General features: G+C 39.5%; 3 protein-coding genes across 10 annotated transcripts in view; 1 reads left to right on the plus strand and 2 right to left on the minus strand.

Annotated features, from left to right (window-relative positions):
- LOC310724507 (putative E3 ubiquitin-protein ligase HERC3) overlaps positions 1-2,971 on the plus strand; it is a 44,432-nt gene extending 41,461 nt beyond the window's left edge. For all 4 annotated transcript variants that reach the window (XM_083538616.1, XM_083538617.1, XM_083538615.1 and 1 more), the window contains exons 24-25: positions 990-1,092; positions 1,771-2,971. In XM_083538616.1, coding sequence (XP_083394742.1) covers positions 990-1,092; positions 1,771-1,979 — 312 coding nt within the window. In that variant the 3' untranslated portion in view covers positions 1,980-2,971. The remainder of the gene's footprint in view (positions 1-989; positions 1,093-1,770) is intronic.
- Positions 1-15,730, minus strand: part of inpp4b (inositol polyphosphate-4-phosphatase type II B) — a 765,675-nt gene that overhangs the window by 176,327 nt on the left and 573,618 nt on the right. The window lies entirely within an intron of this gene.
- The window catches only part of fam13a (family with sequence similarity 13 member A), an 84,007-nt gene continuing 75,958 nt past the window's right edge, over positions 7,682-15,730 (minus strand). For 2 of the 4 annotated variants that reach the window (XM_083538611.1, XM_083538610.1), the window contains 8 exons: positions 15,535-15,616; positions 14,926-15,131; positions 14,067-14,150; positions 12,890-12,985; positions 12,090-12,173; positions 10,764-10,963; positions 9,746-9,847; positions 7,682-9,654 (listed from right to left, as the gene is read on the minus strand). In XM_083538611.1, the coding sequence (XP_083394737.1) occupies positions 9,531-9,654; positions 9,746-9,847; positions 10,764-10,963; positions 12,090-12,173; positions 12,890-12,985; positions 14,067-14,150; positions 14,926-15,131; positions 15,535-15,616 (978 nt within the window). In that variant the 3' untranslated portion in view covers positions 7,682-9,530. The remainder of the gene's footprint in view (positions 9,655-9,745; positions 9,848-10,763; positions 10,964-12,089; positions 12,174-12,889; positions 12,986-14,066; positions 14,151-14,925; positions 15,132-15,534; positions 15,617-15,730) is intronic. The other 2 variants (XM_083538613.1, XM_083538612.1) reach the window with 1 other exon arrangement.

The raw sequence follows: 15,730 nt of genomic DNA on the forward strand, positions 1-15,730 counted from the left end.
CAAAGAAAGATAACACTCCATATAGAATATAGAAAAATAGTAGTGACATCAAAATGTGCACAATGAAATAAATATGAATCTATTCATTATATTAATAAATACTATATATATATATATATATATATATATATATATATAAATATATATAATATATATATATATATATATATATATATATATATATATATATACACACACACACCTTAATTTCCGGACTATAAAGCGCACCCTTGTATAAGCCGCACCCACTGAATTTTACAAATATTTTTATTTTTAACATAAATAAGCCGCAGGTCTACACTAAAACTAATGAACTTTACACAGGCTTTACCGAAAGACAGTGTCTGTTACACGGTGTAACGGGTGAAATATGTTGTGGCTCCTTTGAGAGCAGAGCGGTATTTTGGGAACAGCACGTCACTGCATTCTTCCGGTATTACTGTGTGTGTGCATGTATAAATAAATAATAGCGCTCTTGTGCAGCGCACAGTCTAACTTATAAAAACAAACAGAACGTGGCATCAGTGATTCACCTCTAGTGAACGACTCGTAACAACCCGGAAAAACTATCAGTATGGATTTTGGCTTAAAAAATAAATTCAAACATTCATTCTTTATGGTCTTAAAAAGGTCTTAAATAGTCGTAAATTTTACTTGGTGAAACCTGAGGAACTGTGTGGAACTATGACGCAATACTCGCTGGAGATTCAGCAGTGAGGCAGATATCAAGTGCTAGATATGTAGTAATTTCTTGTTTCTGACAGAGAGCATGCTGGGTAATCACTGTACCAGACTGCTGTTTGGGTACCTTGTCTCTTTTTTTGGCCGTTTGGGTGTTACATGGAATATAGGAAGTGGCCAGACACATACACACACACACGAAAGCACTTATCCTGTGCAATGGATAATACCACAGTGTAATTCATGATTGTTGTAAGGAGAAGTCACACTGTCCCTGCTTCACTGTTCTAATGATGCTGTTTTTGCAGAATGCGAGCTACAAGGGCGAGTTCTCGGCCTCCCACCCTACAGTCTGGATGTTTTGGGAGGTGTTCCATGAGTTTCCCTTGGAGAAAAAGAAACAGTTCTTACGTAAGTGTTCCGGTGCACGGCGTAATACATCTCGCTTTAGCGCATGGTTCAGCATTCAGACCTGCCCTCGTGTGTGTCAGCTGAAGAGATGCGAAACGCTAATTCATGCAGAAAGTCATGTAGTACCTCAGGTTGACACGAACAAGAGTGGCGCTGTAAGGAAGCGCAAATAACCACTCTGTACAACCATGGTGAGCAGAAAAGTATGTCACAGCAGCCAACTCTTAGTAAGACAAGAGAAAAAACAACAAAAGACCACATCAGATTTGACTTCTGTACAAACAGGGATCTGCACTGCAATACATGGAAAAGCTACTTAAGTACAGTAACGAAATACATTTACTTTGTTGATATCCACCACTGGAAAAAAATAGTCTTGTTTGATTCAGTTCTCTGGAAGATTATCAAACAGTGTGCACTGGAGATCCAGATGTGGTTGACTCTACACATATAAAGTGCTGTCTGTGAGGTGTTTACCAGCCAGTATTGACAAACCATCTCTCTCTCTCTCTCTCTCTCTCTCTCTCTCTCTCTCTCTCTCTCTCTCTCTCCTCTCTCTCTCTCTCTCTCTCTCTCTCTCTCTCTCTCTCTCTCTCTCTCTCTCTCTCTCTCTCTCTCTCTCTCTCTTTCTCTCTTTCTTTCTTTCTTTCTTTCTTTCTTTCTTTCTTTTAAATTCAGTGTTCCTGACAGGCAGCGACCGGATCCCCATCCACGGCATGTCCAGCTTGCGCATCATCATCCAGTCGACGTCGGCAGAGGAGCACTTCCTGCCCGTAGCTCACACCTGCTACAACCTGCTGGACCTGCCCTGCTACAGGAGCAAGGAGACGCTGCGTTTGAGGCTCACCCGCGCCATCGAGCAGTACGAAGGCTTCAGCCTGGTGTGAGAACATCATCTCCTTCACACACACACACTCGCACTTTTACAGAGGAAGGACGACGTCTGATCCCTCACACAGAGCTGCTCGAACAGTGTGAGTAGGACCGTATACAGATGCTGAACACTGAGTGGATTGAACCTTTTATTGGATTTTCTTTTTTTTTTTTGGAGTGTTTGTGCAAGAAATCTTGACGTGCCCATCGTTATTCGGAGCACTTTTTACTTTTCCGGGTTCTTTCACTCTCAGGATCGTGTACGGTAAACAAATCTGACGTCCTACACCGAGACGGGACTCAGTTCTCGGTACCTGGGTCTCCGCTCTGTTTGGAGTCGCACCGGGCCGCTTTTTTCCTTTCAGGTGTGTGTTTTGCTGAATCCTAATTTTATTCCTTTTTTGCTTTAGCGCTTTGTGGGAAAGAGCGAACTCTGTATACGAACAGAAACAAGTCCTTGTCCTCGGCGCTTTTTTACTGGAGATGTCCAGACCTGCTGCTGAAGCGCCGGAGGACAGAACAAGCCATTATAAGAAGAAGGAAAGAAAAAAAAACGATTAATCCTCTCTTGTTCATTCGACCAGCGCATTCCTGCAAATCCGTTTCCAACTTTTGCCTTTAATACGAGCCACTAGCGAGGAACGCCTTCAGCTTTCCGTTTGTTTTTCAACCCCCACCCCTACTTTAGCGTGCATGCTAGCGTGACGGCCGGAGTGCAAGCTGAGCCTGCTAATGACTGTTCAGTGCCACAATAAATACGTATACAGTTATCCCAAAAAATTTGATTTATGGTTGGAAGAAGAAAAAAAAAGACCACGGCTGTGATTGACGTTTTTTTTTTTCTTTATGAGGGACAAGATCCAGCAATAACTGGGTGATGTAATGTGTAAACGGGTTTGATTTGATCTCCAGTCTATGCACAACCACGACTCTGTGGAATGAGTAGGAGCTGAACGCAGGTCCTGTGCATGTCCTCAGTCCAGGGTGGAGATTCCTGCTCTAACACTACTGATTTAACCCCAGCAGTTAAAGGGAAAGTCAGTGATTGTTTCTGTAGTAGTTTCCCGTGATAGAAAATATACACTCGGAGGAGAAAGTCTCTGTGGACCCCCAGGACACACCAAGTGAGCCTGGGGGGGCGTCTCCACTTACTGTTTTGCTGCTTGCACAGATTTGCAATCAAGCATAAGCAACACATATTGTGTGTGTGTGTGTGTGTGTGTGTGTGTGTGTGTGTGTGTGTGTGTGTGTGTGTGTGTGTGTGTGTGTGTGTGTGTGTGTGTGTGTGTGTGTGTGTGTATGTAACCATAATCGCTGTCTGCACATTTAAAGCATTGTGTCTCATGTAAGTGATGCTGGAAAAAAAAAATGCAGCCAATGATTTATAAACATACGGAAAACAGGAAACGGTACTGTACACAGGACGCTTTTCGCACTCTCAGGTCCCAGTCTGCTCTTCACAGTGCATGCGGCTTGATTTAATTTAGAAATAGCTGAAATGAAAACGATTTCCAAGCGAAATGTGTGCGAGTTTAAAATGGGAGGTTCTTCCAGTAGAGTAGATCAAAAGTCTGAAAAGTGATCGGCGTCTCCGGGTCAAAAAAGGGGGCGGAGCTTAATTGGTTTACAATGAAATACGCAACAACGAGGTTTAAGAAGCGCTGACGCACTCGTAATCCCGGGCTACTGGTTTTAATAGGAGACATAACAATTGGCTCGACTTTGTAAATAGTAACCGTTTAACATCACAGATGTTCACGATATCAAAACTGCAAAACGCGGAAACATGTCTTCACGTGAAGCTCCGCCTCTCGTTAGGTGGTACGAACGAATCGACTTTTCAGTGTTGGAGCAGGGAGTCATTGCACCGTGATGGACTGGAAGCACATGGCACCAGCGCGACGCTCTCGTATATAATTCTCTTTTTTCAAACATCGTTCTGCCATTATTGCATCAAAATCCGAGTTTCTTCAGCGTTACCGCGTCTGAGGACCGTGCAGGGACGGAGAAGAGGTTTTAAAAGGGATTAGCTTTTCCACAGCCACGACGCTCTGACTTTAAATAACGGATCAGAAAGACTTGGTGTGGGACACCCACCATGAAGCCATGTAATGAGGTTGATGATGACAAAAAGGCAGGAGATGCAGCAGAGGAACCCACGTGTCCTCTCGTCCCGCCGTGTTCATTCATCTACACTGGAACACACTGCGCCAAGCCTTTCTGTCCCATGCGTTACTGTCAACATCAGCAAACAAGGGCTTCTTAGTGGCTGCTGCTGCATTATTTTAGTAAAGTATATTTACTTTTATACCTCTCTCAAATGAAATATATTGTTTTATCTATTTTTTGTTTCTTTCCAGAGCATTTAAATTAAAATTTAAAATTCCGCCTCCCGAAAGTGTCGTGTGCTCTGTTTACACTTGTTTCACTCTCTCTGTTTTTGTCTTCTTCATTCTAACCTTTAAAGGTCATTAGTAGTGTTTGGACATCAAAAGCTTTCCAGACATACACATTATGTCAAGTAAAGTCAAGTAGGTGAGTAGAGGAGGCTATGGGGTGCAGTCAGTATTCCAAATCATCCCAGTGTTCAGGCCACTAAAGATCCTTCCCTTCAACCCATGCTTTCATGAATACTTCCGCATCTAAAAACATCCTAAAACATTGTGTGCCTCCAACTATGTAGTAACAGTTCAGGGAAAAACCCACATATAGCTTGTGTCCCAATACTTTTGTCCATATATTGTCGGTTATTAAAATGTTGCCAGGGGTTGTAATGAGTTTATGATTGTAACAAAGATTGGAAGTGTCTTAATGGGTTTGTGCACTAGTAGGTCACATGACCTAAACATTTACTGTGTGTAGAATAAATGCGTGCTTGAAACAACATTGTACATTAATACTGAAGACATCCAAACTATAAAGAATTATTTATTATAAAAATCGTGTTATAACCCAGAATATGTTTCATATTTTCGTATTCTTCAAAGTAGCCACCTTTTGCTTTGATCACTGCTTTGTACACGCTGGTAATTCTAATAAACTTATCCTATGCAGCAGAGGTAGCTCTTGGTCTTTTTCTTCTGAGACAGTCCCTCACGTGAGCCTGTTTCATCCTAGTGTTTGATGGGTTTGGAGACTGCACTTAGGGATACATTTAGAGGTTTGTTTCAATTGCCTGATGTTCATTTCTTAAAATAATGATGGACTGTACTTTCTCTTTATTAAACTGTGTTTTTTGCCTTAATATAGATTTGTACAGTAATTCTATTAGTACTAATGGGGCTATTGACTTTGTACTCACCCTTTCCTCTGCACAATACATCAGATGGTCTAAAGCACATTAGGAAGGAAAGAAAGGTCACAAATGGACTCTTGTCAAGGCACATGTGTGACCTGAAAACCATTCCAGGTGACCACATCATTAATCTTCTGAGAGAATGCCATGAGTGTGGCAAGCTGTCATCAAGTCTAAATGTAGCTACTTTGAACAATCTAGAATAGATATGATATATGATATGGGTTGTTTAACACCTTTTGTTTGGATGTCTTCAGTATTTCTACACTGGAGCTCATGATGGTTTTCTAAACCATTTCTCTCTATAAAACAAAGCAGCGTTTCTTTTCTATACTTATATTTAGATCAATCAGCAATCCAGATATATTATTTAAACTGTAAATGTAACTGTACAGTTTCTGATTTGAGGCAGAACTTGCAGTATTTTACTCATCACAGTTTGCTGACTCGAAAAGACAAATGCTGAGGTAGCAGGAATAAAAGGAGAAAGAAATGTGAGGTAAATCTCAGAAGTGTCACTTCTCTGGTGAGTCCTCTTACACATCAGTCTTTTATTGTTCTTTGTTTTAGACTTTGTTCCGATTTCAGCTAGAGTTTAATGAAAATAGAGAACTTTTTCCTCAAGTGACTTTTTACTCATGAAAATGTTTTCCCACATATATTCTGGATGTGTTTTTATAGAAGTTTAAATATGTTCTGCCCAAACAAGTTCACTGCAATCCAATAATAATTCTATTTGCCACCTTCACACAAACCATGTAGTTAAAGTAGAGATACATTATATGACTCCTGTAAAAGTAGGGAAAAGTAAACTTTTACTTGAGTAAAAGTACGAACATATCAGCCTTCAAATGTACTTAAGTATCCAAAGTACTATGATTTTATTATGGCTTTAATGTTCCTATTATCATTTTTGTCACAAGACTCAGTTTAATGTTAATCATCTCAGCACATGAATCTATTAATAGTGATATTAAAGAGTCAAACACATGAGCCCAAAAAATTATGCAAATTAGGCCACAGGTTTTGTGGCAACTTCCATTATTTATTACTCTGAAAAATTTTCTGCTACTGAACTCAACTGCTGTTCAACTGTATGTTCATGCTAAGTTGATGCCTCCAAACAGGGTTGGGAAAACAAATCCCATCAAAATGTATATTTAAATAAAATACCAAATACCTTAATTTTAAGTGCATCAAAAGAAGCTACAAAATACAGCAGCCACATCATGTATTAAAATAAACTACCGTATTTTTGTATTTAAGAAATACAAAAAAATACTTTTAGAAGGGAGCAGGAAATTTCTTCGCAAACTTTCCAACATTTGGCCTAGTTGATCCGTTCCTTCCCCATTACACACCGGCTCAGCTGATTAATTAACAAAGTTTCTTACACATGCAACCAGTTAACAGATCGAATATTCACATAGATAATTCCTGTGATCTTCCAGATGAAGGTTAGTTTTAAATTAACCAACAATTGAATGTTTAACAGTTTGTGAATTAATCATGATTGTATCCTAATTTAGTTACTTGGTGTTTACAAATCATTCATGAGAAGTCGATTGATGGCACCTGTGGTCATAACTAGTTTCTAACTAATCATTTAATTGTTAATCATAAATATAATAATATATGTGTCAGGCAGTCGTTTATGCAATAGTATGCAAAATCATGCTCCTATTAAACAGCTACTTCAATTAGGGTACAATATTTTGCATTAAAATATTTATCAATCATTGGACTCCTATTTGAAAGCTGGCAGCTGCACGTTTCTTACCTTCACCACCACCTTATGGATACATTTTCTGTTCTGATCTTAACAAGTCTGTGCAAACGACTGAGTAGGCACCAATCAGCGGGCGCATTTTTATGATGTCATCATGTAGATTCTTACAGTATTTCTATTTTATAAAAATTCTATATAATATACAGTATATTTTATATAAAATATTTTTACAGTATTAGTATTTTACAGTATTTTGATACGAAATATGAATCCTATTTTTATATTTAAAATAAATAAATAAAATAAAGCCATAAATACCACCCATCCCACCAAGCGACAATCTAAACAAGTTCAAAACGGAGCGCCGATTGATGGCTTGCTGCGTGCTTGACCAGGTAAGTTTTTATCCCCTCGTAAATACAAAGGAACCACTAATTTCAAAAAGAAAGATGTTTCACCTTGAGATGTAGTGAATTTACAGTAAAAGTCTCCCCAAATATAAATTCTTCAGTAAACTACAGATACACAAAAAAAAAAGCTCCTGAAATACAGTAAGGCTTAATATTCATCAGAATAATCATATGGGGGGATTTTTTTTACTGAAACTTCATACTATGGAAAGTCCTTAAAAGCCTTGTACAGAAAACAAAAGTAATTAGGGAAGAAAAGAAACCACACACCACACCAATGAGTTCAGTAAAAATAACTTTTGCTTTAAGTCATATGTACAAAATAGAAATAAATCATGTACTAAAATGTACACACCCTTATTCATTATAAACAGTGTTCACATTCAATAAAAACGAAGGTCACACTGCTAAATATCTGTTTTTGAGACAAACAGGAGAGACTAACATGCTTTTTTTTTTTTAAACACTGAATCTATATTAGCCAAACCTATTCTCTCTCTCTCTCTCTCTCTCTCTCTTTCACTCTCACTCTATCTTTCTCATATATAGAACTATCGCTCTGCAATAAGAAACGGCAGCCAGGTTGCTGTGACGCTGTTGGCCCATGTCATTGTTACACAGTGACTTTACAATGGTTAGAAAAAAAAATCATTCTATTAATGCACGCAAGAAAGAAAGAAAAAAAGGCGATGTCAGCTTCGCTGGTGATCTCAGATTGAGATGTTGTGCGTCTTGGCAACATGAAGAACAAAAAGGCAAAAAAAAAAAAAAAAAAAATAGGATTTGGCTACACTGTGACGATTTACTGCACAGAGAAAGCACGAAGAATACAGTAACGCCGCAACACTATCCATACGTCAAATAGAAATGTGTGAAATATGGCACCATACTGAATTATGATGTAATTCACAAAAGAAAAAAAATAATGGCATACATATATTTTGGTTTTCCCTGAAGATTCCCATTAATTGTCTTTTCTTATCTGATTTCAGATTCAGAAATCCCTCTTGTGAATAAAAAAAAAAAAAAAACCCAAATTGCCAGTCAAATGTCTTTGAACATCACTAATCTGTTTAACAAAGATTTACACCTATTAGGTGAAATTGATTTCTAATTTGCCGAATATAAATCAGAGCAAATTTCATACGTTTGGTTCGTCTATTCTTGACTAAAAGAAAAAAAACATCACCGGCGCACTAAAAACGTTTTATCTGTGCTAAATAAATGACTAGCTCATTATATAAATATCTAGCTTTATATCATTGTGCGAATTGCAGGCACAAAATGAATCGATCCAGAGTCCGATCTGTTTTCTAGTGCAATCGCTAGATTGCACGGTCGGTTTCGTAGAGATTGGGAAAAGTGAAGGTTAGGACGTCCTGCTCTTGATTCTGAGTCGTGGAACACTGTGCCATCTGCCCTCTGTCTCGTACACGGACTCGCACGATTGGTTGATTTTTGGTGCGAGAGAGTAGCGAAGTCTTCTCGCCCACAGCTTATCAGGATTGAACTCGCTAGGATGCGAGCGTCTTTGGTATTTTTTCGTGTATATATACAAATTGAAACAGGTGTTTAAAAACGTTTGGCTGGCAGTTTAGCGGTAATCATGCATCACCTAATGTATCAAAAAATTAAGAGGCCTTCGATCCTGTGAAATGTTCTGACTGATTACACGGACATTAAAACGTTTCGATTAAATGAAAACAACTCCTTATTTAATCGAACACATCAGACGTATACGAAAACGCAGCGAGCGTGACAAATGTGGTAAATATAAGATAACATGGTTTGCCAAAAGCCGCCGCTGATTGGTTGATTTGGCTGGAACTGAAATAAAGGACATCTGTTTCCAGCCGTGCGGAGGTGGCGTGAGATCGTATGTGAATAGTTGTGAAGGAATCCAACAGTGATGAGAAGATGGTGGTGGGTGGGTGGGTGGGGGGGTGGGGGGGCATCTTCTTCAGCCAAATCTGCCTGTGAGCTACAGATGACTTGAACTAGGGGGGAAAAAAAGCCCCACACCTCCACCCAATGTGCGCCTTCAACAGGAGGGCTTTCGACGAGCTTATTTAGGTTTTAGGACGAGCTTGAGAAGGACTCTGCTTGTGCTTTAGTTCCTTAACGCTGGACGCTAAATGAGCTTCGCGGAGTCTCTTTTGCTGATCAGGACTTCCAGGAGCTTCAGCTTGGCCTTGATGTGCTTGTATTCGTTGTATTCCTCAGCCAATGGCGAGCGATCTTCCTTCTGGACGTTTCTGTAGGACGACAGGTTTCTGTTATGGCCTCAGAAGCTACACTGAATCGCATACACACACACACTGTTCGTGTGGTGAAGTTCCTTCTTACCTGCCGTTCTGCCTGAAGAACTGGTCCTCGAATTCGCGCAGGTTCTTTCGGATTCTTTTCTTCTCCTCCCGAGCTTCCTGGAGCTGCTCCACCAGTTCCTGTCTGCATTTCGTAAAAGGAAAAGAAATATGTTTAGAAGCTCTTTCAGGACGACACATTGACTCGGCAAACAACCTCGCGGTCGGTCTACGGCCAAATACGCTGTTTTTTTGTGCTCCATCTGGTGCACGTCTCGCATAACAAATATTCAGTTTCTATACTTTCAATTGGCATCAACTTGTTCCTCTTTTCTACCAAAATGATGTGAATCCAGATTTTAAAAGAGCTCTGTTTCGCTCTCGCAGCCACATTGATAATCATTATATAAACAGAATTCTACAGTGTCCTATTCATTTGTAATTCTGGAATCAGATTGGTCAGAAGCTCTTATGTTCATTTTGAATGCAGGATTTATATTAATACACTTTTTATAGTAACAAAAAAAAAATGTTTTACCTCAGAATAGAGATCTTTCTTTATGTATGTATTATTTTCTTGAAGAAGTATTCTTCTGTTTGGACAGGAATGATGGTCATTACACTGTTCTAGATACTCTAGATATTCTAGATACCTATATAGTTTATATAGAAACTGATAGAATCATTGATTTGATTCTTTACTTACTGATATGATTTCTGTGAGATGTTATTTTTTTGGTTTGTAATAGCTGTATTCTTTTTATTTATAACATTTTTACCTCAGGACTGAGGTTTTACTTTCTCAGGAAATTTTATCAGTAATAATTTTGCATGATTTTTACTAACTTATTGAATATTTATAGCTATAACCAGTGATAACTTGCTTTGCGGACATTGAATGTAACTGGAACTGGATAAAAAGTTTAAACAACGTTTCTCGTTAATAAAGGATATATATTTAAAGAGTCAGCCTTGTGCTGGTATCAGTACAAAAGTATTCTGTTGTTGGTTACTCTATCGTCTGCGTAATTATTTCCTTTTTGTTTGTTAGTGTCACTCACATGGGAGCGGCGTGCAGGTTGGACAATCTCATGTCGGTGCTGTTCTTCGAAGGGGACAGCTCGTCCACAGGCGAAACAAAACCGTCCACCTCTTCATCCAGGTGCTCCAGTAATCCCAGCATGCTCAGCTCCGGACGCACGGTCAGCTGCGCAAACTGCGTCCTGTTGTCGCCGTCTTCGTCTGAGCCGTCCTCTTCTTCCTGCACAGACAACGGTTATAGCGAAAAGATGAAAAGGTACAACTCACATGCTCAATTTGCTCGAGTATCTTTAGGTAAACTTTATGCAGGATTCACACCAATCAGTGCTGTTCATTTGATCAGGGTTTGATTAATGAGGGAAAGTGGAGAGAGGTGCACTTTTACACGGATTTGATCCGAAGAGTGATCGAGACGTACTTGTTCGCGTATTCACAAATCATCACAGCGGTGTTTTTTTTGTCCCAATCTTGTTAATACACTACATCTGTATTGTGTGTGTGTGTGTGTGTGTGTGTGTGTGTGTGTGTGTGTGTGTGTGTGTGTGTGTGTGTGTGTGTGATTACCATGGACAAGAATTTCCACATTTTTTTCCTGAACTGAGATAAGAAATGTAGCTAATATATAAGTCTAATGTAAGGGAACGTTTAAATACTATCCAAAATGATCAAAATATGTGACTTTAACCTAAATATAAAGCTATACCATTTATAAAATAACAATAAAAACATGAATATGATTGGAAAAGCTATTTATAGGAACTCATCTAATGTTTAAACACTTTTCCAAATTTTTTTCCAAACACTTTTATGTTTCCATGACTATAAAATAATTCCTTTAATTTCCACAAATTATTTTCTGGGACATTCCAATACAATGTGCCTTAACTGCTGCTTTAAGACTTGCATTATAAGTAAGTTAGCAACTGTACAGCTTTTTCATTAAGGGAAACGTGTCAGCTCTTGTCTGTGGCAATCTTGTTCACTCACACACACACACACACACACACACACACACACACACACACACACACTACAGATGCACTTTAATGGAGATTAGGTTGAAACAGGACTGAACACTCCTTCAAGCCTTTTTATGCATCAAGCTTGAAGTCAATACTACAGATTCTCTCACTGCACACCATGCACTATAAAAACACACCTACATGAGTTTAATCAGAGCTTCACAATCACACTCGAGAAAGAAAAAAAAAGAATCACGTCACTCCAAGCATTTGAAGTCTACTGATTTGTCACGGTTATGTGAGGCGGAATAAAAAGCCTGTGATCAGGATTGGTTATTTGAAGGGGCTGGAGGTTTTCTGATTGGCTGAGCAGCAGCTCGTCACCTTGCCGTGGTCGAAGAAAAGAGCGGGTTCCCCCTCGATAATGGGCTGCAGCTGAGGGCCTCTGCGCTTGCTGGATGGAGAGCCCTGCTCATGGAGGGTCATAAAAAAGGAACCACTCAGAGCTAATATCATCTAAAAATCACCTTCACGAAAACTACACTGCTATACGAGGTGGTATCAAAAAGTTTCGAGACTAAGGTGCTATTCTGAGAACATGAGTTACCATGTCTGGACAGCAACACACAGGTTTAAGAGCGGAAGAACGAGAGATCATGAAGACCTTCAACGAGCTAAACCCCCGGAATTGTCGAAACCATTCAGTTACTTGTGCATGATGATCGTCGGAGAGAACAATCCACATGATCTCACTTCCGCACCCACCCTACTTGCCCTCATTTCAACACCATTGTGGAGAAAGAAGACGTCTTCCAGGAGTGGCAGGAACGCTGGAAACCCTGTATTGCTGTGCAAGGTGACTATTTTGAAGGTGATGGTGTTAATGTAGACAAATAAAATACTTTCTTGTTGAAACTTTTAGATATCACCTCATATACTCATAATACATAAAACGCGTGTGAGAGTGTAGTTGCTTCCTGCTCCTGCGTTCTGTCTCCAAATGCTAGAATTATGTAACTAATGATAATGTGACAACCACCAGAGCAGTTGCTGGTCCTGTGCGACATGTTTCTTTTGTCTAATTGCTGCTCTGAGGCAATAAAATTCTCTTCTTGCTGGCAAAAAAAAAAAAAAAAAGTCCTGCTGCTGTGCAGATATTAAAGGTTTAAAAAGAATGTACTTACAATGACTGAAATGGTGGACGCTCTGCACAGGATCTGTTTGACGAGCCGGTATCGATCATACAGCGGTTTCATGAGCTGCCTTTCAGTCTTTGTGATCTTGAAAGAGTAAAACTAGTTTTAAAATGCTGAACAGGTGTGTACTCTAAAACAAAAGCTGATCACTTTCCCGTATGCAAATGAGCAGTTCAACATGTTTACACCCTGGGGGTAGGAAGGAGTGTGGGTTAATATCCTGTTTGTATATAAACAGAAATGTGATTGTTACTAGACTTTATGGTTTAGTGATGGTGGTGGTTTAGCGGTTTAGGCTCTGGGATACAGTCTTCTTATCCCTCACATGCTCAGAAAACGAACGCGTCAGCAAAATGAGCGTCTGTAGGATTTTTACTTCGGATGTGAATCAAATATCAAACGGCGCAACTGAGCTGCATTTGACCTGCCTAATGAGCTGAAGCTCCGATGCAGATGAGAGTAATTACTGCAATCAAATGAACCTTGGTTCAATAACAAACAGCTTTCATCACATTTCTCTGTAGGCTTTTGAACGTGTCAGATGTGCTCAGCATTTGGACGGCCTGGATAACAATGCAGGAGACTATCTCAGATGTAACTACAGTAATCTACCGCTTTAACACGGTTTGAATCTCGTGCCTCCCAGTTTATCGCTGAATTGCATTTGCCACATAATTTAACTGATTTTCCCGGTCTCTCGCGGATAGCACGATAGACCGAAAATTATAGGGAATTGTTTTATGAAGTTTTATATTGAAATAATATGAAATAATTCAAATATGATTATTAATTATGAAATGAAGTCAAATGTTAATACAGTACTGTATACAGAAAATCGCATTTTTGGGGTGGCGTCCGTTAATCACGGTTTATCGCGGGCGGTTTTGAAACGTGACACCAAAATAAACGGGGGATTACTGTATTCTGCAAGCTACACATACACACACATACAGTGTATACACACAGCCTGCTTTCACACATTATTCCCTCTCCACTGGCAATCTGGTACACCATGAAAATGAGCAATAAATGATCATAAAAGAAGGGTTTATGCAAGGTATCAACAATGCCACCCTTACACACACACACACACACACACACACACACACACACACACACACACACACACACACACACACACACACACACACACACACACACTCACCGGTCTGCCATGGATGCCTTCGTAATACAGCAGCGCTTTCTGCAGGGCTACTTTCTCTGTACCAATCTGTTCTCTGGTCATGTCCTGGTTTGGAGACACACATTCAATGTTAAATGTTTATTTGAATAAAAGCTGGTTGGTTTGCACCTTTGCACTCTAAAGAAATGATGTTAACTTTGCTAACAAGTAAAAAGGTTTTTTTATTTGTTTTTTGTTTTTTGCACAATTACTATGTAATTAGTATGCTATCTATCTATCTATCTATCTATCTATCTATCTATCTATCTATCTATCTATCTATCTATCTATCTATCTATCTATCTATCTATCTATCTCTCTTTCTCTCTTTCTCTCTTTCTCTCTCTCTCTCTCTCTCAGAAGAAGAAGTCTGTATTATCTATGTGGTTTGTGCTAAGAAAGAAAAATGCACATAGTTGACTGCCTTCTTTTTTTTAACCCTATAATGACGTTTTATTTGTATTTATTTTTATAGGAAACAGTGACAAATACTATTTTAGATACTGAACATCTCAAAATTGTCTGACAGGAGTGTGTGATCATAGGCAGTCCTTGGGGACCTTCACACAGTTCAGTTTTTTTGCTCTTTAGCGGTGTGTGTTGGGTTCGAGCAAAAATTTGGCCTGATTTGAGAATGATTGCGACATTAAGGCTCTGTGAATAACTGACTAGAGATAAGCTTCCATTATTTGTAAAAAAAATAATATTTGAAAGCCTTCAATCCTGATGACTTTCACGTGGTGTAAAACTGTCTGAATGTTACGACCAACTAACATTAGAGACTCCTGATATAAAGGCTAAATACACAGATTCTTCCTTGGAACATTTAGTAGACTCTTGCCTTGATGTCCTCAGGCCGGCCGGCCTCTGTGCGTTTCTCCAGAAGTTTGTTCATCACCGTTTCCAGCGTGCTCTCCACAGGCGGTTTGGGCGTTTTGGCCTCGCTGCTTTTCTTCTCCAGCTGAGAGCCAAAGCTTTTGGGCAGTGTGTTGCTCCGCTGCCGTGGCAAAGGAGCCAAATCTTCCTCTGACTTCAGCAAACTGTGCTCTGTGAACGGGTCAGGAGAGACGTGACTGTTTTTCCTGATATTCTTTCTGCTTTCTTATAAACACTTACTTTTTTTTTTTTTTTTTTTTACTGCAATGGCTTATTATATAATACATACAAGAAAGAAAAGCTAATAAGTGTGATGGTGGGAAATCCACGACTCTTGGACAGTTGTGTGGTTAACCTGACAGAATAGCGTTTCAATAGCATGACGGTACGACTTCTTCCATTTCTCATTAAGTAGCTAAAGGCTGACCTTTGAATCTATGAGAGTGCGTTTTTGTTTTTTTTTTCTTCCGTCGATTTACCGAAAAACGTCATGAGTGTTGGATTAGCCTGACTTATAAGACGCTAAGCGCTCTAATTCTTCCTTCCTGCTTTGTACGTGAAGTGTTAGGCATACCTTTGAGGTCTTTGCGGAGCTTGGCCAGCTCATTCATCCACCTCAGGACCTCGGGGTTGGCCGCTTTGTCACTGTGCGACGGCTAGGGAGGGAAAAACACAGCGCCCATTATTGTTGTCTCAGAAAACAGGAAACAGACTTGTAAGGGGCCGTTTTTTAAAAAAGCAGTTCAGGTATCCGTTCGAATTTCCCTGCT

The sequence above is a fragment of the Silurus aristotelis genome (genome assembly GCF_946808225.1).
Source record: "Silurus aristotelis genome assembly, chromosome: 4".
NCBI lineage: Eukaryota > Metazoa > Chordata > Actinopteri > Siluriformes > Siluridae > Silurus > Silurus aristotelis.